General features: G+C 43.1%; 3 protein-coding genes across 12 annotated transcripts in view; 1 reads left to right on the top strand and 2 right to left on the bottom strand.

Moving 5' to 3' along the window:
* The window catches only part of sema7a (semaphorin 7A (JohnMiltonHagen blood group)), a 69873-nt gene extending 67259 nt beyond the window's left edge, over positions 1-2614 (bottom strand). Inside the window, exon 1 of one of the 2 annotated variants that reach the window (XM_071405136.1) lies at positions 1961-2614. In XM_071405136.1, coding sequence (XP_071261237.1) covers positions 1961-2045 — 85 coding nt within the window. In that variant the 5' untranslated portion in view covers positions 2046-2614. The remainder of the gene's footprint in view (positions 1-1960) is intronic. The other variant, XM_071405137.1, reaches the window with a different exon arrangement.
* Positions 2615-9139: 6525 nt separating this feature from the next.
* On the top strand, positions 9140-16271 carry neil1 (nei-like DNA glycosylase 1). Of its 5 annotated transcripts, none has more exons than XM_071405133.1 (11): positions 9140-9248; positions 9993-10228; positions 10339-10587; positions 10818-10937; positions 11209-11347; positions 13672-13765; positions 15251-15372; positions 15445-15472; positions 15634-15704; positions 15785-15925; positions 16010-16271. In XM_071405133.1, the coding sequence occupies exons 2-10, from the start codon at positions 10008-10010 to the stop codon at positions 15884-15886; spliced, it is 1146 nt and encodes a 381-aa protein (XP_071261234.1). In that variant the 5' UTR covers positions 9140-9248; positions 9993-10007; the 3' UTR covers positions 15887-15925; positions 16010-16271. The 5 variants fall into 5 exon arrangements, 3 of the variants coding, with proteins under 3 accessions (XP_071261234.1, XP_071261235.1, XP_071261233.1); XM_071405132.1 differs by having other exon boundaries at positions 9145-9248; positions 9966-10228; XR_011675475.1 differs by lacking the exon at positions 15445-15472.
* A 1323-nt stretch (positions 16272-17594) lies between these two features.
* The window catches only part of man2c1 (mannosidase, alpha, class 2C, member 1), a 70374-nt gene continuing 61182 nt past the window's right edge, over positions 17595-26786 (bottom strand). For all 5 annotated transcript variants that reach the window (XM_071405127.1, XM_071405130.1, XM_071405128.1 and 2 more), the window contains 3 exons: positions 18382-18530; positions 17963-18066; positions 17595-17807 (listed from right to left, as the gene is read on the bottom strand). In XM_071405127.1, coding sequence (XP_071261228.1) covers positions 17693-17807; positions 17963-18066; positions 18382-18530 — 368 coding nt within the window. In that variant the 3' untranslated portion in view covers positions 17595-17692. The remainder of the gene's footprint in view (positions 17808-17962; positions 18067-18381; positions 18531-26786) is intronic.

Below are 26786 nucleotides of genomic sequence, written 5' to 3'. Positions count from 1 at the left end.
CTTATCCGGTGTCCTGTGTAAATTTAAGTATGCTCTCTCTCTCTCCCTCCCTCTCCCTCTCCTCCCTCATAATATTGTGTAACCGTTTGGACGCAACAGACAATTTCGTGAGAAGACCGATTTTTCGGATTTCTCATGGTCTGACAAACACCGCTCCAGCTCTGTCACCTTTCAACGCAGATGCGGAAGTGCGACATCGGCGGATGTGGTGGATAGATATCTCTCTCTATTTTAACCTGACAGATTATCTCTAGTTTAACCTGACAGATTATCTCTAGTTTAACCTGACAGATTATCTCTAGTTTAACCTGACAGATTATCTCTAGTTTAACCTGACAGATTATCTCTATTTTAACTTGACAGATTATCTCTAGTTTAACCTGACAGATTATCTCTAGTTTAACCTGACAGATTATCTCTAGTTTAACCTGACAGATTATCTCTAGTTTAACTTGACAGATTATCTCTAGTTTAACCTGACAGATTATCTCTAGTTTAACTTGACAGATTATCTCTAGTTTAACCTGACAGATTATCTCTAGTTTAACCTGACAGATTATCTCTAGTTTAACCTGACAGATTATCTCTATTTTAACCTGACAGATTATCTCTAGTTTAACCTGACAGATTATCTCTAGTTTAACTTGACAGATTATCTCTAGTTTAACTTGACAGATTATGTCTAGTTTAACTTGACAGATTTTTAATAGGGATGTTTTTATTATGAAATTAGATTTACGTAGGGGTGCGGACATCCACTCCAGAGGGTTAAAGTAGGCCTTAAACCTATCAGTCGCAAAATCTGCTTTTCATTTATCTGCATGTTCAGCCCTTATATATAGCCTCACAATGAAGTGTTTTACCGGTTTCTTTTAGGACAACCAGGGCTACAAGAAGAACACAAAACTATTTTTCATAAACAGTTGCATTCATGAGTTTTATTGACAAATATCAATATTTAAAAAAAATATAAGGTCAGCCAAAGCAAAAACCGAATAAAAATGAATTTATATGAATACTGTAAGTACAGAAATGGTTTTCCCCGTGGGAAAATAATATCCAACTAGTCAGCGACAACTGTGTGGCGTTTGTGACAGCAACTATGCGAACTTATTACAGCAATGTAGACACTTTGTCCTGGGATCTCCTATGATCGTCTATGTAGAAGAACCCTTTACAGTATTATAGACACTTTGTCCTGGGATCTCCTATGATCGTCTATGTAGAAGAACCCTTTACAGTATTATAGACACTTTGTCCAGGGATCTCCTATGATCGTCTATGTAGATGAACCCTTTACAGTATTATAGACACTTTGTCCAGGGATCTCCTATGATCTTCTATGTAGAAGAACCCTTTACAGTATTATAGACACTATCCCCTGGGATCACCTATGATCTTCTATGTAGAAGAACCCTTTACACTATTATAGACACTATCCCCTGGGATCTCCTATGATCTTCTATGTAGAAGAACCCTTTACAGTATTATAGACACTATCCCCTGGGATCACCTATGATCTTCTATGTAGAAGAACCCTTTACACTATTATAGACACTATCCCCTGGGATCTCCTATGGTCTTCTATGTAGAAGGACCTCTTGTCTCACAAACACAGCTCTAGCTCAGCCCCAGTTAAGTTTTGTAGCTCAAACACATGTTTAATTGGAATTAGACACATTGGGTTAGGACTCATCTTAATCTGATTACCCTTCCTCCTAGACTTTGATTGTTGCTTTTATGATATGGTTCGATATATATCTATCTTTTTTTTTAATTAAAAATGTTTAGATTTTTTGCACTGAGATTATTCTTGTATAATGAAAATCACTTTACAACGGTAATACATTATTATTATTGTATTATTGACACTGAATCAGACTTGATAGCCTTCGTTGCAAAATTGTTACTGTTAAAGAACAGGTGTAGTGTACAGCAGTCACAGAATACATGTATTTACCTTGTCTCAAGAGTAGTCTTGGTATATCCCTCACACCTCGGGTAAATGGAAAATTAATCAAAGCAAGAAAAACAAGCAATTTCATTTTTGCTTTGATTTGCGTTCAAATTACTCAAAAGAATTCATTGGTGTTGCCATGACGGCAATGTCTCAAGCGTTGGAATCATGATGAACGTTGAAATGAATACGTTGCTGTCCATGCAGTCCGTCTCCTCTGCGTTCATCACGTAGACTGGGAAATAACGGACTCAGCGCCGACGGTGTACACAACTCCGCCCCAGAGTGTGTGCGCTTGTAAACCTGACCCGCCTCCACTCCGGGTTACAAATCTAACGCTACTACTAAAATAAAACACTTTTAAATGAACTACCATTACATTACAAATATAACATTACTACTAAAATAAAACACTTCTAAAATAACTACCATCACATTACAAATCTAACGTTACTACTAAAATAAAAACCTTATATGTCTATCTTGGTTTTATTTCGATAAGGTGAGCCAATGTGCATATGTCGTTGCCTGCCATTACTAGTTAGCTACAGCTGAGTGTTTGATAGATCCGTCTGGATTAGACCAAGACAAGAAACGAAACGCTAGACGGCTAAAAACAATCAGTTGATAACGTCTGCTAGCTAGCGAGCCTGCTGTTTGTTGCCAGGGAAACTAAACAAAGACCGCAGAGAAAGCGAGACACCCCACTCCCTCATTTTATTTGGTCGGGCAGGTGGGAGGAGACGATTAGATTAATCTCGCCGCCCGTTAAAGCATGTTTTGCACCAGTTTAAAGTTGATTGCATTAGGAATGACGAAGGTGCCCTGCTCTGTCAGACGGCGAAGTCGGCTCAAAACAAATGTAACATTAATTGTGTAGTAATTAGTAGGATTCGGTGTATTCCCATGTGATTGCTTTTGATAAAAACGCTTTATCTGCCTTCCCAATGAAAACGAGTTCTTAGATTACTGTTTGATTTGTGAAGGGAGCTCCCCCTTCCCCGCTTTGCCCCAATAACTGAGCGTAAAATAACTTCCTCGATAAGTAGACCAGAGCCAGCTGGAAGCCAGATATCGTGGAGGAACAGAAAGCATGCTCACATGAGAGAGGAAATGCCCACCTATACAGACAGGAACCTTGACAATTTTTGTTCAGTGGTAAACGGCCTGAGTAAATCATCTTATTTATCCACCATCTTTGAATTAAAGTGTTCTTCCCGAAAACTGCACTTTGGCAAAAATAGTAAGTTTAGCTAGCTAGCTACACATTGAACCAGCATCTGGGCAGAGGAGACAATGCATAGACTATGATTTTAACCATCTTATGCCGCGTTTCAAAACAACTGGGAACTCGGAAATCTCAGACTTCAGACTTCGGTGCGTTCAAGACAACTGGGAACTCAGAAAAAAAATGCTCAGACTAGGAAAATCGTTTTGAACTGTCAAACATCTCAGAATTCCAACTCGGGAACTCTGGCCTCTTTCTAGAGCTCAGACTTTCCGACCTGAAGATCACTGATGTCATGATTTGACCTCGTATTTTTCTGTGTTTCCAGTTGTGTTGAATGCACCAATATGCCACGATTTTGCCATCTCAGACAAAATGTCCATGTCGTGGGGAAATTCAGGTCGTACGTAAACGATTGTTGGAGGTCTTGGCTGGTTCAGTGTGACAGGGTCTAGGTCTGCTGATTCAGTACCACTACGTCTTGGCTGGTTCAGTGAGACAGGGTCTAGGTCTGCTGATTCAGTACCACTGCGTCTTGCCTGGTTCAGTGAGACAGGGTCTAGGTCTGCTGATTCAGTACCACTGCGTCTTGGCTGGTTCAGTGAGACAGGGTCTAGGTCTGCGGATTCAGTACCACTACGTCTTGGCTGGTTCAGTGTGACAGGGTCTAGGTCTGCTGATTCAGTACCACTACGTCTTGGCTCCTCGTTCAGTGTAACAGGGTCTAGGTCTGCTGGTTCAGTACCACTACGTCTTGGATGGTTCAGTGTAACAGGGTCTAGGTCTGCTGATTCAGTACCACTACGTCTTGGCTGGTTCAGTGTGACAGGGTCTAGGTCTGCTGATTCAGTACCACTACGTCTTGGCTGGTTCAGTGTGACAGGGTCTAGGTCTGCTGATTCAGTACCACTACGTCTTGGCTGGTTCAGTGTGACAGGGTCTAGGTCTGCTGATTCAGTACCACTACGTCTTGGCTGGTTCAGTGTGACAGGGTCTAGGTCTGCTGATTCAGTACCACTACGTCTTGGCTGGTTCAGTGTGACAGGGTCTAGGTCTGCTGATTCAGTACCACTACGTCTTGGCTGGTTCAGTGTGACAGGGTCTAGGTCTGCTGATTCAGTACCACTACGTCTTGGCTGGTTCAGTGTGACAGGGTCTAGGTCTGCTGATTCAGTACCACTACGTCTTGGCTGGTTCAGTGTGACAGGGTCTAGGTCTGCTGATTCAGTACCACTACGTCTTGGCTGGTTCAGTGTGACAGGGTCTAGGTCTGCTGATTCAGTACCACTACGTCATGGCTGGTTCAGTGTGACAGGGTCTAGGTTTGCTGATTCAGTACCACTACGTCTTGGCTGGTTCAGTGTGACAGGGTCTAGGTCTGCTGATTCAGTACCACTACGTCATGGCTAGTTCAGTGTGACAGGGTCTAGGTCTGCTGATTCAGTACCACTACGTCTTGGCTGGTTCAGTGAGACAGGGTCTAGGTCTGCTGATTCAGTACCACTACGTCTTGGCTCCGACTAAGTTCTGCCAGTGTCAGACATTTTGACCCTTAATTGTGTCGTGTGTGTCGTGGAGAATTGTCTCAGAAATATAATACTCTTATAAGAACTTGTGAATTCAATATAGGCTTTTAATACAAGTTATCAAGAGCCGTGCTGGTCCGCGGAATAGCCAACCCTTCTTAGCACTGGCTCTGCTTTTATACATACATAGCATTTGTGTACATCCCATATGTAAATGAAGTTACTCCCCCTTAGTTCGTCTGCCACCATTATATTCCTAATCTGAGTTCTTTGTTTGTTCACGCCCACTAACGCTCATATCTGCTTTTGGTTAGGTTATAACGATGACAGAACCCTTTTCATGTTCTAATAATAATCTATGCATTGCATGCTTATGTTTTACGTGTTAGTCATCAGTTATTTTGCTTCCATCTTTCTTCCTGTATCCTGCTGACCATAGTACGTCCAGCTGTCATAAATGTACGTGTGGTCTTGGTTAATGTACTCTTTCAAGAATAGAGTATATCCTGGGTGTGTAGGAGTAAGTGCTTTGACATATAGAGACATATATGACACAATTGAGCAAAAGACAGATGTACATTAGACTACAAGAGGAGAAGGCAACACGTGAGTGCATTTGCCATTCTGGTAAAAACAGGAAACCAAAGATTAAACAGATAGTATAATGGCCGAAGCCATACGTGCTTTAAAGTGCATAACTGCTTAGGGTAAAAAGGAGGAGGTGAAACTTAAAGTGCATTTATGGAAAGAGCAGGACACCATTATGAAGATTAAATAGAGGAAAGACCATAAGTGCTTAGGGTAAAGGCCATAAGTGCTTAGGGTAAGATAGTCATATATTAATTTTAGGACACTAGAGGGTCCTGCCACCATTATAATCTAATCAAGAGCGGATACAGGCGTTATTGGGCGTAAACAAGCAGGAAGCCTGAAATGAAAGATAATGGTGGCAGATGACCTAAGGGAAGTAATTTAATTAACATATGTGATGAACTTATATGCTGTGTGTGTATAAAGACAGAGCCAGTGCTCTGGGAAGGTGTGTGATCCGCGGACCATCTAGGCTAATGATATACTTTGTATTAAAGCCTATATTGAATTCACAAGTTCTTGTAAGAGTGTCATATTTCTGAGACGATTCTCCACGACAGGTGTCATATGGCCTGGGTGTCATATGGCCTGGGTGTCATCTTCTCTTAATGTGCATGTCCTTGCTACTTCAGCCTGGCAACTAGACCTATTTATATTTAATGCTCAGCTCTCCTTAATGGTTCGCTCCAACATGTGCCTGAAAATGTACAAGCAATTTACAAGAATATGTCTTGTTTTTGTATCTAATCTATATATTGTGTGCATGCGCACTTTGTCAAAAACAATACATAGATGATTGTACGTTTTTATTTTCATTTTTTTACCATGTGGAGTGGTTTCAGTCCCATAATGTTGTGCTCATGAGTGGCGCAGCGGTCTAAGGCACTGCATCTCAGTGCAAGAGGTGTCACTTACAGTCCCTGGTTCGAATCCAGGTGGAGTGGTTTCAGTCCCATAATGTTGTTTATTCCAGGTGGAGTGGTTTCAGTCCCATAATGTTGTTTATTCCAGGTGGAATGGTTTCAGTCCCATACTGTTGTTTATTCCAGGTGGAGTAGTTTCAGTCCCATAATGTTGTTTATTCCAGGTGGAATGGTTTCAGTCTCATAATGTTGTTTATTCCAGGTGGAATGGTTTCAGTCTCATAATGTTGTTTATTCCAGGTGGAGTGGTTTCAGTCCCATAATGTTGTTTATTCCAGGTGGAATGGTTTCAGTCCCATAATGTTGTTTATTCCAGGTGGAATGGTTTCAGTCCCATACTGTTGTTTACTCCAGGTGGAGTAGTTTCAGTCCCATAATGTTGTTTATTCCAGGTGGAATGGTTTCAGTCTCATAATGTTGTTTATTCAAGGTGGAATGGTTTCAGTCTCATAATGTTGTTTACTCCAGGTGGAATGGTTTCAGTCCCATAATGTTGTTTATTCCAGGTGGAATGGTTTCAGTCCCATACTGTTGTTTATTCCAGGTGGAATGGTTTCAGTCTCATAATGTTGTTTACTCCAGGTGGAATGGTTTCAGTCCCATAATGTTGTTTATTACAGGTGGTTTCAGTCCCATAATGTTGTTTATTCCAGGTGGAATGGTTTCAGTCCCACAATGTTTATTCCAGGTGGAGTGGTTTCAGTCCCATAATGTTGTTTATTCCAGGTGGAATGGTTTCAGTCCCATAATGTTGTTTATTCCAGGTGGAATGGTTTCAGTCCCATACTGTTGTTTACTCCAGGTGGAGTAGTTTCAGTCCCATAATGTTGTTTATTCCAGGTGGAATGGTTTCAGTCTCATAATGTTGTTTATTCCAGGTGGAATGGTTTCAGTCTCATAATGTTGTTTACTCCAGGTGGAATGGTTTCAGTCCCATAATGTTGTTTATTCCAGGTGGAATGGTTTCAGTCCCATACTGTTGTTTATTCCAGGTGGAATGGTTTCAGTCTCATAATGTTGTTTACTCCAGGTGGAATGGTTTCAGTCCCATAATGTTGTTTATTACAGGTGGTTTCAGTCCCATAATGTTGTTTATTCCAGGTGGAATGGTTTCAGTCCCACAATGTTTATTCCAGGTGGAGTGGTTTCAGTCCCATATTGTTGTTTTTTCCAGGTGGAGTGGTTTCAGTCTCATATTGTTGTTTATTCCAGGTGGAGTGGTTTCAGTCTCATAATGTTGTTTATTCCAGGTGGAGTGGTTTCAGTCCCATAATGTTGTTTATTCCAGGTGGAGTGGTTTCAGTCTCATAATGTTGTTTATTCCAGGTGGAGTGGTTTCAGTCTCATATTGTTGTTTATTCCAGGTGGAGTGGTTTCAGTCTCATAATGTTGTTTATTCCAGGTGGAGTGGTTTCAGTCCCATATTGTTGTTTATTCCAGGTGGAGTGGTTTCAGTCCCATAATGTTGTTTATTCCAGGTGGAGTGGTTTCCGTCCCATAATGTTGTTTATTCCAGGTGGAATGGTTTCAGTCCCATAATGTTGTTTATTCCAGGTGGAGTGGTTTCAGTCCCATAATGTTGTTTATTCCAGGTGGAATGGTTTTAGTCCCACAATGTTTATTCCAGGTGGAGTGGTTTCAGTCTCATAATGTTGTTTATTCCAGGTGGAGTGGTTTCAGTCCCATATTGTTGTTTATTCCAGGTGGAGTGGTTTCAGTCCCATATTGTTGTTTATTCCAGGTGGAGTGGTTTCAGTCCCATATTGTTGTTTATTCCAGGTGGAGTGGTTTCAGTCCCATAATGTTGTTTATTCCAGGTGGAGTGGTTTCAGTCCCACAATGTTTATTCCAGGTGGAGTGGTTTCAGTCCCATAATGTTGTTTATTCCAGGTGGAGTGGTTTCAGTCCCATATTGTTGTTTATTCCAGGTGGAGTGGTTTCAGTCCCATAATGTTGTTTATTCCAGGTGGAATGGTTTCAGTCCCATAATGTTGTTTATTCCAGGTGGAGTGGTTTCAGTCCCATAATGTTGTTTATTCCAGGTGGAGTGGTTTCAGTCTCATATTGTTGTTTATTCCAGGTGGAATGGTTTCAGTCCCATAATGTTGTTTATTCCAGGTGGAATGGTTTCAGTCCCATAATGTTGTTTATTCCAGGTGGAGTGGTTTCAGTCTCATATTGTTGTTTATTCCAGGTGGAGTGGTTTCAGTCCCATAATGTTGTTTATTCCAGGTGGAATGGTTTCAGTTCCATAATGTTGTTGGCAGAATAATGGCAGAATACTTGAGATATACAAGATGGGGGCGTACACTTTTTTGGGGATTACTTCATGGATCAACAATAACAGCATTTTCTAAATTCAAACGGACCCCCCTGCAACTGGACAAAGACATGTTATGAGACTCCTGTTCCCTCGAGGACGAAGACGGTATTACACCCAACAGTACCTAACCCGGTAACTCTCAGTATAACGGATACCACCTTCTTTTGGTTAAGTCACATTATCTGGTGTTACAATCTATAGCTAAGTCTGTGGAGGGGGGGGGGGGGGGGGTCTTGGGAAAAATGAACTATGATGAGGTGAATGGATCACACACTAATAAAAATCAAAAATGCTAAATGGACGCTGTGATGTGTAGAATATCACGTGTAAGGTAGAATGTTGCAAATGAGTGGATCATGATCTTTTGAGCTAGTTTTCTGCATTACGTGTGTATGATTGTTATTAATATGATGATGTATTTCTCATGTCTACATCTGTTTATGTATGTGCATGAAAAATAATTACAATTTTGAAATTAACTCATGTTTTGTATATTTAAACATTTGTCTTTCTAAAACATTTACAATTGACCCTATTTGATAACGTTGTGATGTGGAACTACAAGTTCACTCTGTTGGGACTACAAGTTCCATCTGCCCTTAGTCTAGTTAAGTAATTCTGCTGCTGGTCGACCAAGCATGTTCACTCTGTTGGTGTGTTGACGTGAATTCTCCTCGCAGTTCCCGGGAGCAGCGCACAGGTAAAACATATTCGTTATAAACATGGTTCATTGATATAAACGGGGAAACATAATTTATATTTGTATAGCATGACCAACAGCAACGTGTGTAAGTTAGTGGTGTGTTTGAAATATCGTACCTTGCTATCTAATTTAGTGAACTCACAACGACGTTACATAACTTCTTGTTTGGTAACAGCTAGTTCATGTCCGTTCATGCAAGTTAGCAGTAACTTTTGTATATAGCTTTGCATGCAAGTTATCCGTAAATTAGTTCTTGCCTGTTACAAATTGCAAGACATGTCAACACTGTTAATTGAAAAATGTGAAAGTTAGCTACCTAGTTAATTAGCTAACTAACGTTACATCACAGATACTTCGACTTTGGTTACATAGTTGATCCGCCCATAGTGCGTGTAGAGGACAGTGATCAGTTTCTATCTGTCCCCCCCTTGTCCTTCTCTATCTGTCCCCCCCTTGTCCTTCTCTATCTGTCCCCCCCTTGTCCTTCTCTATCTGTCCCCCCCTTGTCCTTCTCTATCTGTCCCCCCCTTGTCCTTCTCTATCTGTCCCCCCCTTGTCCTTCTCTATCTGTCCCCCCCTTGTCCTTCTCTATCTGTCCCGCTCTGTCCCCCATTCCCTCTCGATCTGTCCCGTTTCTGTCTCTGCCACTGTCTCTCTCTGTCCCGCTGTCTCCTTTCCCTCTCCTGTCCCTCTCTATCCACTGTCCCTCTCCAGTCATCTCTCTGTCTATCCCTTGTTCAGAAGCACACCACCACCATGCCTGAGGGTCCAGAGTTACACTTGGCCAGTCTGTTTGTCAACAGGATGTGTGGGGGGGTGGTCTTCACCGGCCCAGTACAAAAATCAGAGGTCAGTAAGAACCCTGAGGTCTCCTTCTCCTGCCCGGCATACACCATCATCGCCACCTCCAGAGGCAAGGAGGTTCGCCTCACTCTAACCCCCCAGGAGAGTGACTCTGCCCTGGGGAGATGCAGGCGGTAAGTAAACCTAGAAGTTCGAGGCGGAATAGTCGCCTCAAGGTTACTGTTTTTTGTGGTGGTGGAAGTTACTTTGAAAGATGGATAACTAAGTACCATTCTGTTGTCAGGGTGAAGGCAGGTCAGGCCAACCAGGTCCAGACCATGGACATCGTCTTCCGTTTCGGAATGTCTGGATTCTTCCGTTTCACCACGGAGGCGGAGCTTCCTAAACATTCCCACCTGCGGTTCTACACCAATGAGAAGCCCTGTAAGGTTCTGAGCTTTGTGGACACACGCCGCTTTGGCAGCTGGCAACCCAACGGGACCTGGCAATCCAACCGAGGGCCCTGTATCATGTTTGAGTACCTGAGCTACAGGTAGCCATTGTTCAAACTCCAGAAACTAATAGAAGATGAAATGGACCAGCATTACACAGTGGGATTAGCTACTATTAGAACAACAGGGGTATAGTGCCAAACATCGACATTAAACCGTCTATTCTAAATCACCTGTTCTTGTTTGTTGTCTACAAATCCTCCCACCATTTTGTAGAAGATGTGCCTATATGACCGCTGTTCTACATTGCTGTACGTCGTTTCTGTTCCAGGGAGAACGTCCTGTCCCACCTGGCCGACAGAGCGTTCGACCGGCCCATCTGTGAGGCTCTGTTGAACCAGAAGTACTTTAACGGCATCGGCAACTACCTGAGAGCAGAGATCCTCTTTAGGTGACCCACATCAATCACACTGCCCCAACATCTATGTTAACCGGGATTTAGACTATGATGTTGTTTTAGTAGTAGAACCATGTGATGGTCAGCTATTGTGAGTCAAAACGAAACTACCAAACACCATTGTTGTACAAGCACATTTTCCAGCTATGACATTTCTTTCCTTCTCTGAGTAAAAATTCCCTAGAACTCTTCGTCCTTGTGAGAAACAGACCTTCTTCTGATATAATGAGCGTTAATTGAGTTACTCTTTCTTCCGTTCTTTCAGATTAAACATCCCTCCCTTTGTGAAGGCTCGGACGGTTCTGGAAGGACTTCAAACACATCTGTCTGACGAGGACCGGAAGTCAGTTGTCAAAGAGGAGGTCACAGACACCGAGATCAAAGAGGAGGTCACAGACAGAGAAGTGAGAGGGCAGGCCAGGCTCACTGACCATTGCATGCTTCACTCCCTGGCTCTTTCCCATTGTGTCCTCTATACTTCCCTCGCTTCTCATTGAAGGAGAAGATCCCAAGGCAAAGAACCCTTTACTACACAGTAGAGCTGACAGCATGCTACTACACAGTAGAGCTGATAGCATGCTACTACACAGTAGAGCTGATAGCATGCTACTACACAATAGAGCTGATAGCATGCTACTACACAGTAGAGCTGACAGCATGCTACTACACAGTAGAGCTGACAGCATGCTACTACACAGTAGAGCTGATAGCATGCTACTACACAAGAGCTGACAGCATGCTACTACACAATAGAGCTGACAGCATGCTACTACACAGTAGAGCTGACAGCATGCTACTACACAGTAGAGCTGACAGCATGCTACTACACAGTAGAGCTGACAGCATGCTACTACACAGTAGAGCTGATAGCATGCTACTACACAAGAGCTGACAGCATGCTACTACACAATAGAGCTGACAGCATGCTACTACACAGTAGAGCTGACAGCATGCTACTACACAGTAGAGCTGACAGCATGCTACTACACAGTAGAGCTGATACCATGCTACTACACAGTAGAGCTGATAGCATGCTACTACACAGTAGAGCTGATACCATGCTACTACACACAGGGTTGGGGAGTAACGGATTACAAAAATCGGTAACTAATCCATTACATTACCAGCTAAAAAATTCTAGTCAGATTAGAGATACTTTTAGAAAAACTAGATTACTGTTACATTCAGAAAGGATGTTTGCGGGGGAAAAAAATCTTTGACACTTCTGTTTTCTCAATGACATTCAAATCAGCTTTGAACAAAAAGCACAAGTTTTAAATTTGTTCCACCTGAGTGAGTCTGACCACCGATCAGAGACCACGATGATGACACACCAAATGTGTTTGATGGATCGTGGGAAAATAGCAGGAATAGGCTTTTGTAGGCTACAGTCCAAGCTATATCTTCCAATGGTGCGACTGCTGTCGGCATCCAAAGATTATCCAATTTGAATAAATGCTTGGAGGAAAGGACGACAGTAGTGGTGTAGCCTACGGCGATACGGATATCACTTATTATTGATATCTACATAGCGCATTGATGTGAATCACACTGCTGCTGTCTCATTTAGCTATTTACGCCTTACGGATTGTGGATCGCTGTTCACAAATCTAAATGTGTATTTGAACCCAATAATGGTTGAATTCAAGAAGTTTAAGCTGCCTATCAATCATTGTTATTACATGTAGTAGAAGGTGATGGGTTCGTAGAAGCCCACATAACCAACCCATAAAGTAACATTGAACATCCATATATGTCCAGCTATGTAAACTTTAACATTGATTTATCCTGCAATAGATGTGGTTCAACTGGTAACATACATTTATGCCTTCTTCTAATGCCTCTTAAGGGGAAAGTAATCTAAAAGTAACTGAATGTAATCAGATTACGTTACTGAGTTTGGGTAATCCAAAAGTTAAGTTACTGATTACAATTTTGGGCAGGTAACTAGTAACTAACGGATTACATTTAGAAAGTAAGCTACCCAACCCTGACTACACAGTATAGCTGATAGCGCGATGCTACGCGGTATAGCCGATGGCGCGATGCTACGCGGTATAGCCGATGGCGCGATGCTACGCGGTATAGCCGATGGCGCGATGCTACGCGGTATAGCCGATGGCGCGATGCTACGCGGTATAGCCGATGGCGCGATGCTACGCGGTATAGCCGATGGCGCGATGCTACGCGGTATAGCCGATGGCGCGATGCTACGCGGTATAGCCGATGGCGCGATGCTACGCGGTATAGCCGATGGCGCGATGCTACGCGGTATAGCCGATGGCGCGATGCTACGCGGTATAGCCGATGGCGCGATGCTACGCGGTATAGCCGATGGCGCGATGCTACGCGGTATAGCCGATGGCGCGATGCTACGCGGTATAGCCGATGGCGCGATGCTACGCGGTATAGCCGATGGCGCGATGCTACGCGGTATAGCCGATGGCGCGATGCTACGCGGTATAGCCGATGGCGCGATGCTACGCGGTATAGCCGATGGCGCGATGCTACGCGGTATAGCCGATGGCGCGATGCTACGCGGTATAGCCGATGGCGCGATGCTACGCGGTATAGCCGATGGCGCGATGCTACGCGGTAGAGCGCGATGCTACGCGGTAGAGCGCGATGCTACGCGGTAGAGCGCGATGCTACGCGGTAGAGCGCGATGCTACGCGGTAGTCTTTCTGTTATTCATATTCAACTAACTACTGTTTCCTGTGTTGATCAGATCTCAGACAGAGCTGCTGTGAAGGAGGATGAGAGTGAGACCCCTGACCTGCTCCGTCTCTGTCACACAGTACCTCTGGAGGTCATCAAGTTAGGTACAATAATACACTCACAGTTTTCCATTAACTATCAAGTTGTGTACAGTATCGCTCCGCTGTACAATATAATTTTGCAGTTGTGAAGTTGGGTGTTAACTGAACTGTTGGGTGTTAACTGAACTGGAATGATCGCTCATAGAAATGACCCTAACTGGCTTGTTAAACCCAACCTATTACAAGTCTCAATTTCCTGACAGACACACTAGTCATTTTACGTGACCACCAACCCAGTGACGTTATGAATCAACAGCTCTTGGACAGAGGAAAGAGATTGGTAATGTAGAAGTCATAGTGGCCTCAAGTTTACTGTCATTTTAATTTCCTGTTCTCACATCTATTGTTTTAACTCCAGGCTTCCTTCCCATGTATAACACCCTATTCTCTACAGCAGGGATCTGCAACTAGATTCATGTATAACACCCTATTCTCTACAGCAGGGATCTGCAACTAGATTCATGTATAACACCCTATTCTCTACAGCAGGGATCTGCAACTAGATTCATGTATAACACCCTATTCTCTACAGCAGGGATCTGCAACTAGATTCATGTATAACACCCTATTCTCTACAGCAGGGATCTGCAACTAGATTCATGTATAACACCCTATTCTCTACAGCAGGGATCTGCAACTAGATTCATGTATAACACCCTATTCTCTACAGCAGGGATCTGCAACTAGATTCATGTATAACACCCTATTTTCTACAGCAGGGATCTGCAACTAGATTCAGCTGCGGGATCTTTTTTGGGGGGCAGATTTATAGCTTATGTCATGTTATTCACAGACAGTTTGCGGTTTTCAAAGCTAATTTACTGTAATTCAGTGTTTTTTTGCCATGGCTTATGACGTGTTAATATACTATCTGGGGGGGGGGGGGGTGTATGAGCTTTAGGGGGCCCCCAACCCCCCCCAAACATTTTTTGGGGAAGAATGTCCTTTTATGAAGTCACCAGTGCTGACCGCCACGGCTAATAACATTTCCAGAGGAAACACTGGTGTTCCCTCTGTATAATGCCCGTTATTAGGTGGTAAAGCTTATGCTTCCTCGCTGTTTTTGTTTAATGTTGGTTCGTGATATGAACTATATTGTTGGAATACAATACTAGTAAAGAACAAGAAGGCCCTCGCACTATTAAAGCCCCACAATTCCCTGCTTTATTGACAACGTTTCAATCCCAAACGGATCTTCGTCGGGTCAAACACACTGAGTGTTCACATCCCAAAATATACACATTTCACCTCACATGACCATGATGCATGGTGGGTGGCGAAAACAATGTGTATCTCTAATCATTTGATATCAATGAGATGGGCAGATGTAGTAGTTACAGACAATATATAAACTCAGCAAAAAAAAGAAACGTCCCTTTTTTAAGGCTATATTTTATTAACGGTTACGACCCAGAATAAGGCTATATTTTATTAACGGTTACGACCCAGAGAATAAGGCTATATTTAATTCATGTTTTGTGTTATTAGGTGGTAAAGGTTACGACCCAGAGAAAATGGACTACACTGACTTTAAAGCGTGGCTCCAGTGTTACTATGTGAAGGGGATGAAGTCTGTAAGAGATCACAACGGCAGAACTATGTGGTTCAAGGTGAGCACACACACACACACACACCTGCCTTTTAGACAGCTCATGTAATGTGATTGTTTTGTCTGGTTTCAGGGAGACCCAGGTTCCATGGCTCCTAAAGGTGAGGCACTAGCAGAGCAGAACCCTTCCACAATCCCAACAGTCTCTTACTCTTGTTAGTGGTGAACAAGGCCATGCCGTTCTTAAGAAACTGACTGACGGTATAGAATGCATCAGTAGTACCAGTCAAAGTCATTGGGTTGATCTCTTCTCGTCGTCTAGATGCCATATCTCCCAAAACAAAGATGACAGTGAAGAAAGAGGACGACCATGATTATAAAGGGGGAAAAGAGGTGAGTTGGGATTGTCTCCCCAGCTACTTTAACTGTACAGTTAAAAACATGAGCACGCCTCCCATCTCATCCCTCGTCAGGTAAAGAAGGCCCGCTCCGAGAGCACGATGAAGCCAAAATACATAAAGGAAACAGTGGAGAAAAAGGAAGTCCCTCAGAGACGAGCAGGAAGGAGGAAGTAAACTCCTCAGCAGAAAATAACCAGTACAGAGACCAATGAGGTGAGACGCTTTTTTGATAGTTTGTCCTTCAACTTTGCCTGCGTCATGTGATTTGTAATGATTATGAATCCTCCCGTGTTCCAGCCCCACAGACGTTGCGTGGGAGAGGGACCAGAAACCGTGCCAGACAGAAGAAGAATATTGTCCGTTTTTATGCAGGAAACAAATGTGTATATATTTTTTGCTTTCAATCCAGTAGCTGCTCGGTAAAACAAGCAAGTAGCTGCAGACACAGAGCTAGTACTGAATGGGGCCATTTTGTTTTTTAACTGTCCATGATATATGTTCTATGCAAGAGAAATCCCCCTTTTTATGTACCATGTAATAAATGTTTGATATAATTTTGGACTGCTTGCTTTGAGTGCTGTGTGACGCAAAGGAATATTGAGAGCTGTTTTTAAAGTAATATAAATCCTTCATTTATTTACTTATTTCCCGCTTTATATTACATGCAGCTTAACGCCTTCATAAACACTACATTAAATGTGTTACAGATCAACTGTAACTGTCATGCTTTATAAAGGGTTCTTAAATCTGTGCTTCATTAAGGATTTATAGCCTTTCATGCATTAGGTACAGCATTGCAACGGCAGGATATTGGTTTCCGGGACCACCCATGCGTAAACATTTACTCATGCATGACTAAGTTGCTTTGGATAAAAGCTTCTGCTAAAACATTTCTAGAAAGGCCCAACCTCTTTCCCTCTGGTGTATAGTTAATATTGGACCTGACCTCAACTTCCCCCAAAATGCTGTGCTTCAGGTTGACACAAGTGCAGTTATGCACAGCAGAACATGTTGGTAGGGCCTTTAAAAAAATCAGATTTCATTTTTCTGCCTACTTTTTATTTTTTCCACAAATTCCGTTTTCTTTGGATATGTATTCCATATACAGACATTTAGGAAATAAAATATTAAAACCCTCAAGGATCGGACCCTTTTTATCCCCATTTAGTGTTTCTGTAGGTTGGGGGTTTTCATCAAGGTGTTTCTGTAGGTTGGGGGCTTTCATCAAGGTGTTTCTGTAGGTTGGGGGTTTTCATCAAGGTGTTTCTGTAGGTTGGGGGTTTTCATCAAGGTGTTTCTGTAGGTTGGGGGTTTTCATCAAGGTGTTTCTGTAGGTTGGGGGCTTTCATCAAGGTGATTCTGTAGGTTGGGGGTTTTCATCAAGGTGTTTCTGTAGGTTGGGGGTTTTCATCAAGGTGATTCTGTAGGTTGGGGGTTTTCATCAAGGTGTTTCTGTAGGTTGGGGGTTTTCATCAAGGTGTTTCTGTAGGTTGGGGGTTTTCATCAAGGTGTTTCTGTAGGTTGGGGGCTTTCATCAAGGTGATTCTTGGTGTAACGTAGTCTACAGGCTAGTGAACACACATCAGCCTGGGCTATCAACCAATCAGAGTTAGTCTTAGTGGGAGAGACCTTACTGAGTAAAGTATTTGTCATCAACACTACAAAAAGTCATTATGGCTAAAAACCTTCCCATTTCCACAATTCATCTCCTTAAAATTAGAATTTAAACCTCACCGTTACTAATGAAAGCCAAGTCTGATGCGTTGGTGTACCAGACCTTCCACACTCATTACGTCACTTTAGAGAACACGTCACCCTTTATAAAGCACGTTTTTATCATATTCCACAGTGGGCAAAGACACATTAATGAAACCGTTATAGATGCTATGTAACACATTTATGCAGTGCTTATGAAGGCATTATGAAGCCGAACGTAATTTACAGGGACAAAATTACGTTCAGACCAGCATCCAAATCATTTTACTTCAGGTACAGTAGAATGGACACAATCTGGAAGGGACTGAAGCTGACAGAGATTCCGGAGGCTGTGATTGGTGCAGGGCGAGAGGGATCCACTCGCTCCAGTAGATCACAGCTGAGGGAGAGGACGAATGAGAAGAGGGTTCAGTGGTTGAAAACAGAGACTTACCACAAACATGAAAGACGCCTCACTGACGAAGAGGGGAGGTTTAGTACAACTTGTCTAAAGCCACTTCAACAACCCTAACTGAAGGTGCTGTAGTTACTCACTGCCAAGCCTCGGCGATGGGGAAGCCTGCAGTGAGGTACGCAGTGACACTGCTGCCATGTGACTCATAGAGCCGTACCACCAGAGCATCCTTCCTGTCCTCTGCCTGTCGGGAGAGGAAAGGACCGTTGCAGTTTATTTCACATTCAAATACATTGGAAATATCCTGATAGAAACAGTCAGGAAATACAACAATCAGCAATGAAACAAGCAATTAAATCCAAAAGTTGCTGAGCACCAAGTACTACAGTAAAGCAGACCCATTGGTCATCATCAGCCAGCTAGTCAGTATCGACACTCGTTGGTACCCGCCCAGGAAATGGCCCCTTGTCTAACCCCCACCTACTATGACACAGCACATCATTTATTTACAGGAAGTGTTGGAAAACAAAAGAGGGTTATTTCCTGGCAGGATACCCACCTGTTTGATGGTCTCCAGGATGACGGCTGCAGCGCTGACAGAGAAGGCGCTCCAGGCTGCAGTATGGGAGCCGGGGGCGCGGTCGGTTAGCCTCAGAGGGTTGTTGAGGTTGTAGGCCCATTGGATGACTGACGCTTCCTGGAAGGTTCCTGTAGGGCAGCAGGTAGCCTAGCGGTTAGAGAGCTGAGCCAGTAACCGAAAGGTCGCTGGTTTGAATACCCAAGACGACAAGGTGAACAATCTGTCTGTGCCCTTGAGCAAGGCACTTAATGCTAATTTGCTCCAGGGTGCTGTACTACTATGGCTGACCCTGTAAAACAACACCTATCATACTACTATGACTGACCCTGTAAAACAACACCTATCATACTACTATGACTGACCCTGTAAAACAACACCTATCATACTACTATGACTGACCCTGTAAAACAACACCTATCATACTACTATGACTGACCCTGTAAAACAACACCTATCATACTACTATGACTGACCCTGTAAAACAACACCTATCATACTACTATGACTGACCGGGTAAAACAACACCTATCACACTACTATGACTGACCCTGTAAAACAACACCTATCATACTACTATGACTGACCCTGTAAAACAACACCTATCATACTACTATGACTGACCCTGTAAAACAACACCTATCATACTACTATGACTGACCCTGTAAAACAACACCTATCATACTACTATGACTGACCCTGTAAAACAACACCTATCATACTACTATGACTGACCCTGTAAAACAACACCTATCATACTACTATGACTGACCCTGTAAAACAACACCTATCATACTACTATGACTGACCCTGTAAAACAACACCTATCATACTACTATGACTGACCCTGTAAAACAACACCTGTCATACTACTATGACTGACCCTGTAAAACAACACCTATCATACTACTATGACTGACCCTGTAAAACAACACCTATCATACTACTATGACTGACCCTGTAAAACAACACCTATCACACTACTATGACTGACCCTGTAAAACAACACCTATCATACTACTATGACTGACCCTGTAAAACAACACCTATCATACTACTATGGCTGACCCTGTACAACAACACATTACACTGCACCTATCCAGTGTGTGACATATTGTTTATTATGTGGCTTACAACAGCAGCCACATTTTAAATATTGTAAGAATTATTTCTGACTTATTAATGGGGCTTGCGAAGCAAGAGTCCCCACTTTAAATCTTCGACATACTTCCTATAAGGTGGGACTTACAAAAATCGTACTATTATTATTCTGCACGCTTCTCGTCTTACACTGTTTAAGCTAGAAACGCCATTCAAACGTTAAAATGTGCAGACTGGTCTGGAATAGTGTGCAGACTGGTCTGGAATAGTGTGCAGACTGGTCTGGAATAGTGTGCAGACTGGTCTGGAATAGTGTGCAGACTGGTCTGGAATAGTGTGCAGACTGGTCTGGAATAGTGTGCAGACTGGTCTGGAATAGTGTGCAGACTGGTCTGGAATAGTGTGCAGACTGGTCTGGAATAGTGTGCAGACTGGTCTGGAATAGTGTGCTTGCATACAACCTTTTGATACAATTGATACTTTTCCATTTAATTTGTCTTTTCGTCCATCTTGTCTTTCCATTTAATTTGTCTTTTCGTCCATCTTGTCTTTCCATTTAATTTGTCTTTTCGTCCATCTTGCACTTTAACGGGACTTTCTAAAGCTCCCCATTGTGACATCATGACTTCCAACATTCACTGTTAAACAATGTCACTTTGGACATAAATCAGCTATATTGACCACTTTCCCAACAAGTTAGACAAAACCTTTGAGGTGTGACACATTGGTCTACTTCTCTGCTATTCAAATCTGGAATCGGAACAGAAATATCTTGTAGAGATCGAACGATACAGCTGTTTTATTAACCACATCAACTTTGCCTCAATTTATGCAAACTGCCATTTTGACCATTTTTCCAACTAAGACAAAAAGTTAGTGTATGAAATGTAACTTTGACTTCTCTACTAATCAAATCTGAAATAAGAACAGAAATAGAATATCCCTGCAAGTGTGCATAGAGACAGTATTTTATTTGTTGCACTAAGGTCAACTCAGTCTGTGTAGCCATTCTGTTAGCCATTTAGCAGTCTTATGGCTTGGGGATTAGATGGCAGGGAGCTTGGCCCCAGTGATGTAGTGGGCTGTCTGCACCACCCTCTGTAGCGCCAACTACTGACCACAAATACTGACCACAACCACACAACCACTGAACCACACTACTACTGATGACAACTACTGAACCACACAAATACTGACCACAACTACTGACCAAAATCACTGACCACAACCACACAACTACTGACCAACATCACTGACCACAACCACACTACTGACCACAAATACTGACAACAACCACACAACTACTGACCACAACCACATAACGACTGACCAACATCACTGACCACAACCACACTACTGACCACAAATACTGACAAAAACCACACAACTACTGATGACAACTACTGACCAAAACCACTGACCACAAATACTGACCACAACTCCTGAACCACACTACTACTGACCACAACCGACCACAATATCTGGCCATAACTTCTGACCACAAATACCGAACACAACCACACAAATACTGACCACAACAATACAACTCCTGACTACAACTACTGAACCACACACCTACTGACCACAACTCCTGACTACAACTACTGAACCACACACCTACTGACCACAACCACAGGCCATAACTACTGACCACAACCACAACTCCTGACTACAGCCACTTACCACAACTACTGATGACAACTACTGACCACACCTACTGACCAACCAAACAACCAGTGTTTCCAACTCCTCAGTAAGGAAAGTAGCTATTGGCTGTCCTAAAAGTCGCTAGAAGTCGTCATCACCTAATTTGCATGATCATGTAATTGTGAAGGACGCTGTAGGAGAGAGGAATAACGTCGTGGGAGAGTCAAAAAGTGAGTAAAAACACCCTAAATATGTTTAGAACTACAAATTAACTTTCTTCTGTCGATTCTTGTTTTTTTTAATGTCTCCTTTATCCGGGCTTGGGACTGGCAAAAGTGACCCAAAAGAGACACTCTGGCGGAGCTACTTAGTTTTTTATTTTATTTTATTGTTTTTTATTTTCGTTTTTTACATTTACATCGATCAGCCAGCGGCGGCTTCCTGCATGCGCAATTAATTTGCAGTCTGGACGCGGAGGGGTGAACATCTACTCTGACTGCCGCTCGTTGTGAAGAACGATACGTGCTTTCACGTCAGAGTCTTCAAAAGTCTCCAATAACACCAGAAAAAGTCGCCAGATTTTGTCACTAATAACTTTTTAAAAATGTGTCGCTAGAGGGGTCTGAATAATCACTAAACATAGCAACAAAGTCTATAAGTTGGCAGCACTGCAAACAACCACTGACCACAGTACTGACCACAACTACTGACCACAAGGCTATATGATCCCACTGTTGGTTTCACCAACAAAATGTTTTTTTTACCACTACATAAGTCAGCATGATATTTCAGTGTATTGATGACAATAAATCAAACGAATTTGCTAAATAAATCATATTATTCAATAGTTTCAATACCATGTTAAGATAATGAAATGCATTCTGGGATTCATTGTGGAAATACTCTCCAAAGCGTTGTTGTTTCTGTCACCGCTTTATGCAACAGTTGCGCTAGCTATTGTAAGAAATTGAAATAGATACTGGAGACTAGTATAACAACATTCCAACATAGGCTATCCTTTGTACAAAATGAACCCACCCTCTCTTTGTCCTTAGGCACATGCCGATCTCATTAGATACTAACCTCAGACACACACACACCCCACTCAGGACAGGCCCCTGAAACATCATTTAGACATACACATTCTTTCCAAGGGTGTGACTCAAGACAAAGAACTATGTCAAGAGCCAATGGAACGTCGACACCTGGTCCGAACAGGACCACTCACGACCAAGATTGACCAAGAGGAAGGCCAGACGACAAGACCACCTACTTTGCTAGTTGCCTATATAATTTGAATGTACTGTTTAGAGCGGGCTCTTCTCCGACGATTTCATAAGAATCTGACAGAAAGGGGCCGTGCACGCTTTTGCCTGATATCTTTACACTTGAATAAAACGGCCTTATTATAAAATTATCCACCTCGTCCTATGTCTCCACTTGTTCTCCTGTCTCAAGTAAACGTTTTATCAACACTATCAAGAGACAACGGCCGGGGAAAAAATATAGAGAGAAAGTCGAGAATAGAAAATTATGGATTTAAAAAAAGGAGTTATCAAAATCAGTTAAATGAGATTCCTTTTTCAAATGCAGTTCAAAGTGCAGCCATTGCTAAAACAAGCAATGTAGCGGGACCAGAGGAGGGTGTAGGTTTATCATCGCCAGCAGCAGCTTTTAGCGGGCCAAGAGAGCCAAGGCCGAGCTGTTCCATCGTGCCAGAAGAAGCAACTTTGACAGAGGAGGATACAGGTTGGCAGGTATCGGCGGATACGACCCCGAACACAAGCCAGGCCAGACAAGCTATCCCCGGGCTGGGTGGGGAGGAAGAGGAGCAGGGCGAGGCTAGAATCGTGACGGCTGAGGAAACAGGTGGAAGTGGAACAGACGGCCTTTTTACCTATCCAACTGACAGGGCATTATGCAACAAGTGTGGGTTCAAAAGTTAAACGGCGCGTTATTGCATGGGGCTCGTGTAAGCCTACTGGCCCATTCCCATGACGAAAGGCAGTGTTTTTCTCGAGTCGTATTACACCGCTACAACCAAGGCTGGAATCAAATGACCACGTACATGGCTGTGTTATTCGGACAAGCTAGATTGCGCGTATTGTGAGCCTTACTGGCTGTTCGGAGATCGGAGTGATCCTTTCTTCTCTGATGCGTGGGTGAATATGGGGTGAGAGATTGGCGCTATCTAATATCCAAAATAGCATGTCATAAGACATCCCAGATTCACACGGGTGCCTGTTTGGTATTTGAGCAAATGGAAGCTCAATGGCACTATTGACGCAGAAATGGAGAGAGGCGTGCGTAACGCAGCAAATTTCTAGCAACAGGTGTTGGAGCGCATAGTTCATGTAACTCTCACACTTGCATCATGTAATTTGGCGTTCAGAGGGCACCGTGAAAAGCTGGGGCAGGCCAACAGTGATACTTCTCTTAGTATAATTGAACTGCTGTCATTTTTACGACCCAGTTCTGAAATAACTTTTATAACGCCCCGCAGGATCCGTTTACTATCCTCAGTCCTCAAATCCAAAATGAGCTGGTTTATATTTTAGCCGAGCTGAGTGAAATGTGACATTCATTCCATATTATTATGGACACCACGCCGGATGTATCCAAAGTAGACCAGTTAAGCCAAGTTTATCGCTACGTGAGAGTGATAAGAGATGCAGATAATGTCACCACAGATCTGACCATCACTGAGTCATTTTGGGGATTTCTGAAGACTGCTGACAGAGCAGCTGAGCTTCAACATAAAATCCTGGGCAGCATAGAGGATATCGGGCTGGATATTTCAAAATGTCGTGGGCAGGGGTATGATGGAGCTGATAACATGAGCGGGGTCTATTCGGATGTGCAGGCCAGAATATCTAAAAAGGAGCCGCTTGCTGTTTATGTGCATTGCGCAGCGCACAATCTTAACCTGGCTCTCAACGACTCTGTCAAACAATGTGCCAGAGACTAAACAGTTTTATGATACTGTTGAACTGTTATACACATTCTTCGGGAATAGCATAAAGAGATGGTCAATGTTGAGTGGTATATTTGATTTTGCACCAGAAAAATAAAATGTAACTCTAAAACGACTGTGTCCCACCCGCTGGTCAGAGGTCGGAGTCCCTTTCCGCCCTGAGATACAGATATGTGGACGTAATGAAGGCCCTCACCAAGATGGTGCTTTTAAGTGATAAGAGGGACGATGCAGCAGCATTGAAAAAAGAAAATTGAAAAATTTAGTTTTCTTTTTTTAGTCGTTCTGCAGACTAAGGTTTTAGAACATGTGAACGTTGTCTTCAACATGCTACGGGCCAAAGACGCAGACCTGCACAGGGCAGTCAGCCGACTCAAGGACATGATAGAGGTCCTGTCCGGATTCCCACCGGATTTTCAGAAGGCCACAGTCACTGCAAAGACCCTTGCCGACCAAGATGGGGAGCTCAGAACGCATTTGAAGACACTCGGAGAAGGAAGGCGAGGCGTCATTTTGATGAGCTTATGCGAAAACGAGCGACTGTCTGATGGGGGAGAGTAGTTTTAGAGTCAACGTCTTTCGTGCAAACCTTGACATCGTTATCCACCAGCTGTCAAACAAATGTAAAAGTCTGCGGGCAACATCGAGTCTGTTTGACTCCATCCATCCCACTACCCTTGCCAACGCAGATGATGGTCCGCTCTACGAGACCGCCAGCCCGCTGGCTGAACGTTACAGCAACGATACATAAGCAAGCTTCCCTGGACAATTATGCTCTTTCAGGGCCTGTTTTAAGAAGGAAATAGCAAAGCACAGTGAGAGACCTGGCCAAGATGCTCATCGTGGATTACAATTCAGTCACTGCTACATTTTGGGGAAGTAGTTACAGCGATGCTCCTTGTCATGACTCTGCCTGTAAAGGGAGCCAGTGCCGAGCGCTCCTTTTCCAAACTGAAGATAATTAAATCGTACCCGAGGAGCAGCATGGGACAGGAGAGACTGAATGAGTTGGCCATTCTGTCCATTGAAAACACCAGGGCCATGGATTTGAATGGCATAGTCAACGACTTCGTAGAGTGCAAGACCCGTTGAATACCAATCAAATGTATTTTTAAAGCCCTTCTTACATCAGCTGATATCTCAAAGTGCTGTACAGAAACCCAGCCTAAAACCCCAAACAGCGAGCATGTTCGTTCTGTCTTTGGACACCATGATCTGGTGCACGGTCGCTGAGACATGTCATTGTCATCATAGCCTATACGTTTAACTAGGTTATAAGAATAATAGTAAGCACATACGCATCGTATACTGTTAAAGGCATGCTGCCATCTAAGCAGTCTATTTGAATGCTCCACTTCATTGATTGGCTGGTGTTTCTGCTACAGGGCCTCTGCGGGAGGCGGATCATGTGAAATACCGGTATGTCAGTTTTGCCGCCGTGCATAACTACAGCGAGCATGTACTGGGTCATTAGCTGTGTTTCAGTCAAGAGATTGATCTATATATTTATGTTATATAATATAGGCCATTGCCTATTATTTGCAGATAAAATAGGGTGTTTTTTGACCGCTTTGTGCTTTCCGTGGTGCTGATCGACTTTATACGGGTTAATTTCTGACAGCGTCCATGGTGCTGAATGTATTGGTTATATTACTTCTCTGGTAACATCTTCAAATGTGCCCGTAGATTAGGTTCTGCTCTGTTGTTACAATGCTTAGTAATATTAACACACAGCCTTACCAACAAAATTGGGAAATATTTTTGGGCACCTGGGCCTGTCATGATTAAGGTACGATACTGGCTACCGACCACAACTACCGACCGCAACTACTGACCACAACTACTGACCACAACTACCGACCGCAACTACCGACCACAACTACTGACCACAACTACCGACCGCAACTACTGACCACAACCACAACTACTGACCACAACTACTGACCACAACCACACAACTACAACTACCGACCACAACCACACAACTACTGACCACAACTACCGACCACACAACCACAACTACTGACCACAACTACTGACCACAACCACACAACTACTGACCACAACTACTGACCACAACTACCGACCGCAACTACTGACCACAACTACCGACCGCAATTACTGACCACAACCACACAACCACAACTACTGACCACAACTACCGACCACACAACCACAACTACTGACCACAACCACACAACTACTGACCACAACTACCGACCACACAACCACAACTACTGACCACAACCACTGCTCTGGTCCTGGGCGTAGCTATCTAGCCCTGGTCTGCACTATAAATTATAACTACTTAAATCTACATACATTTGCATATAATACCCACCAACAATAAGTGTAACTCTTTAGCTTGAATGGGTCGAGACACCAAACCAACGTTCACATCTTCTGGCTATCCTAACTGTCAACTATTAAAATTTGCACACATTTGCATAAAATAACCAACCAACAGTAACAAAAATACTTTCAAAAGAGCTGAACCAAGTCACACAATTTATTCTCAATGGAAAATGACCGTCGAGTTTATTTCTTGTTTGCTGATTTTTGTGTTTTTCTTGTTTCATGAGAGCTTGGCGCTGAGTAACATTTCCAATATCTTCATTACACATGGCAAATTAACATTACACTTCAATAAAGATAAAAAAATACC

The sequence above is a fragment of the Salvelinus alpinus genome, chromosome 6 (genome assembly GCF_045679555.1).
Source record: "Salvelinus alpinus chromosome 6, SLU_Salpinus.1, whole genome shotgun sequence".
Classification (NCBI taxonomy): Eukaryota; Metazoa; Chordata; class Actinopteri; order Salmoniformes; family Salmonidae; genus Salvelinus; species Salvelinus alpinus.
Note: the sequence above shows the minus strand (reverse complement) of the source record. Positions and strands in the feature narration are given on the sequence as shown.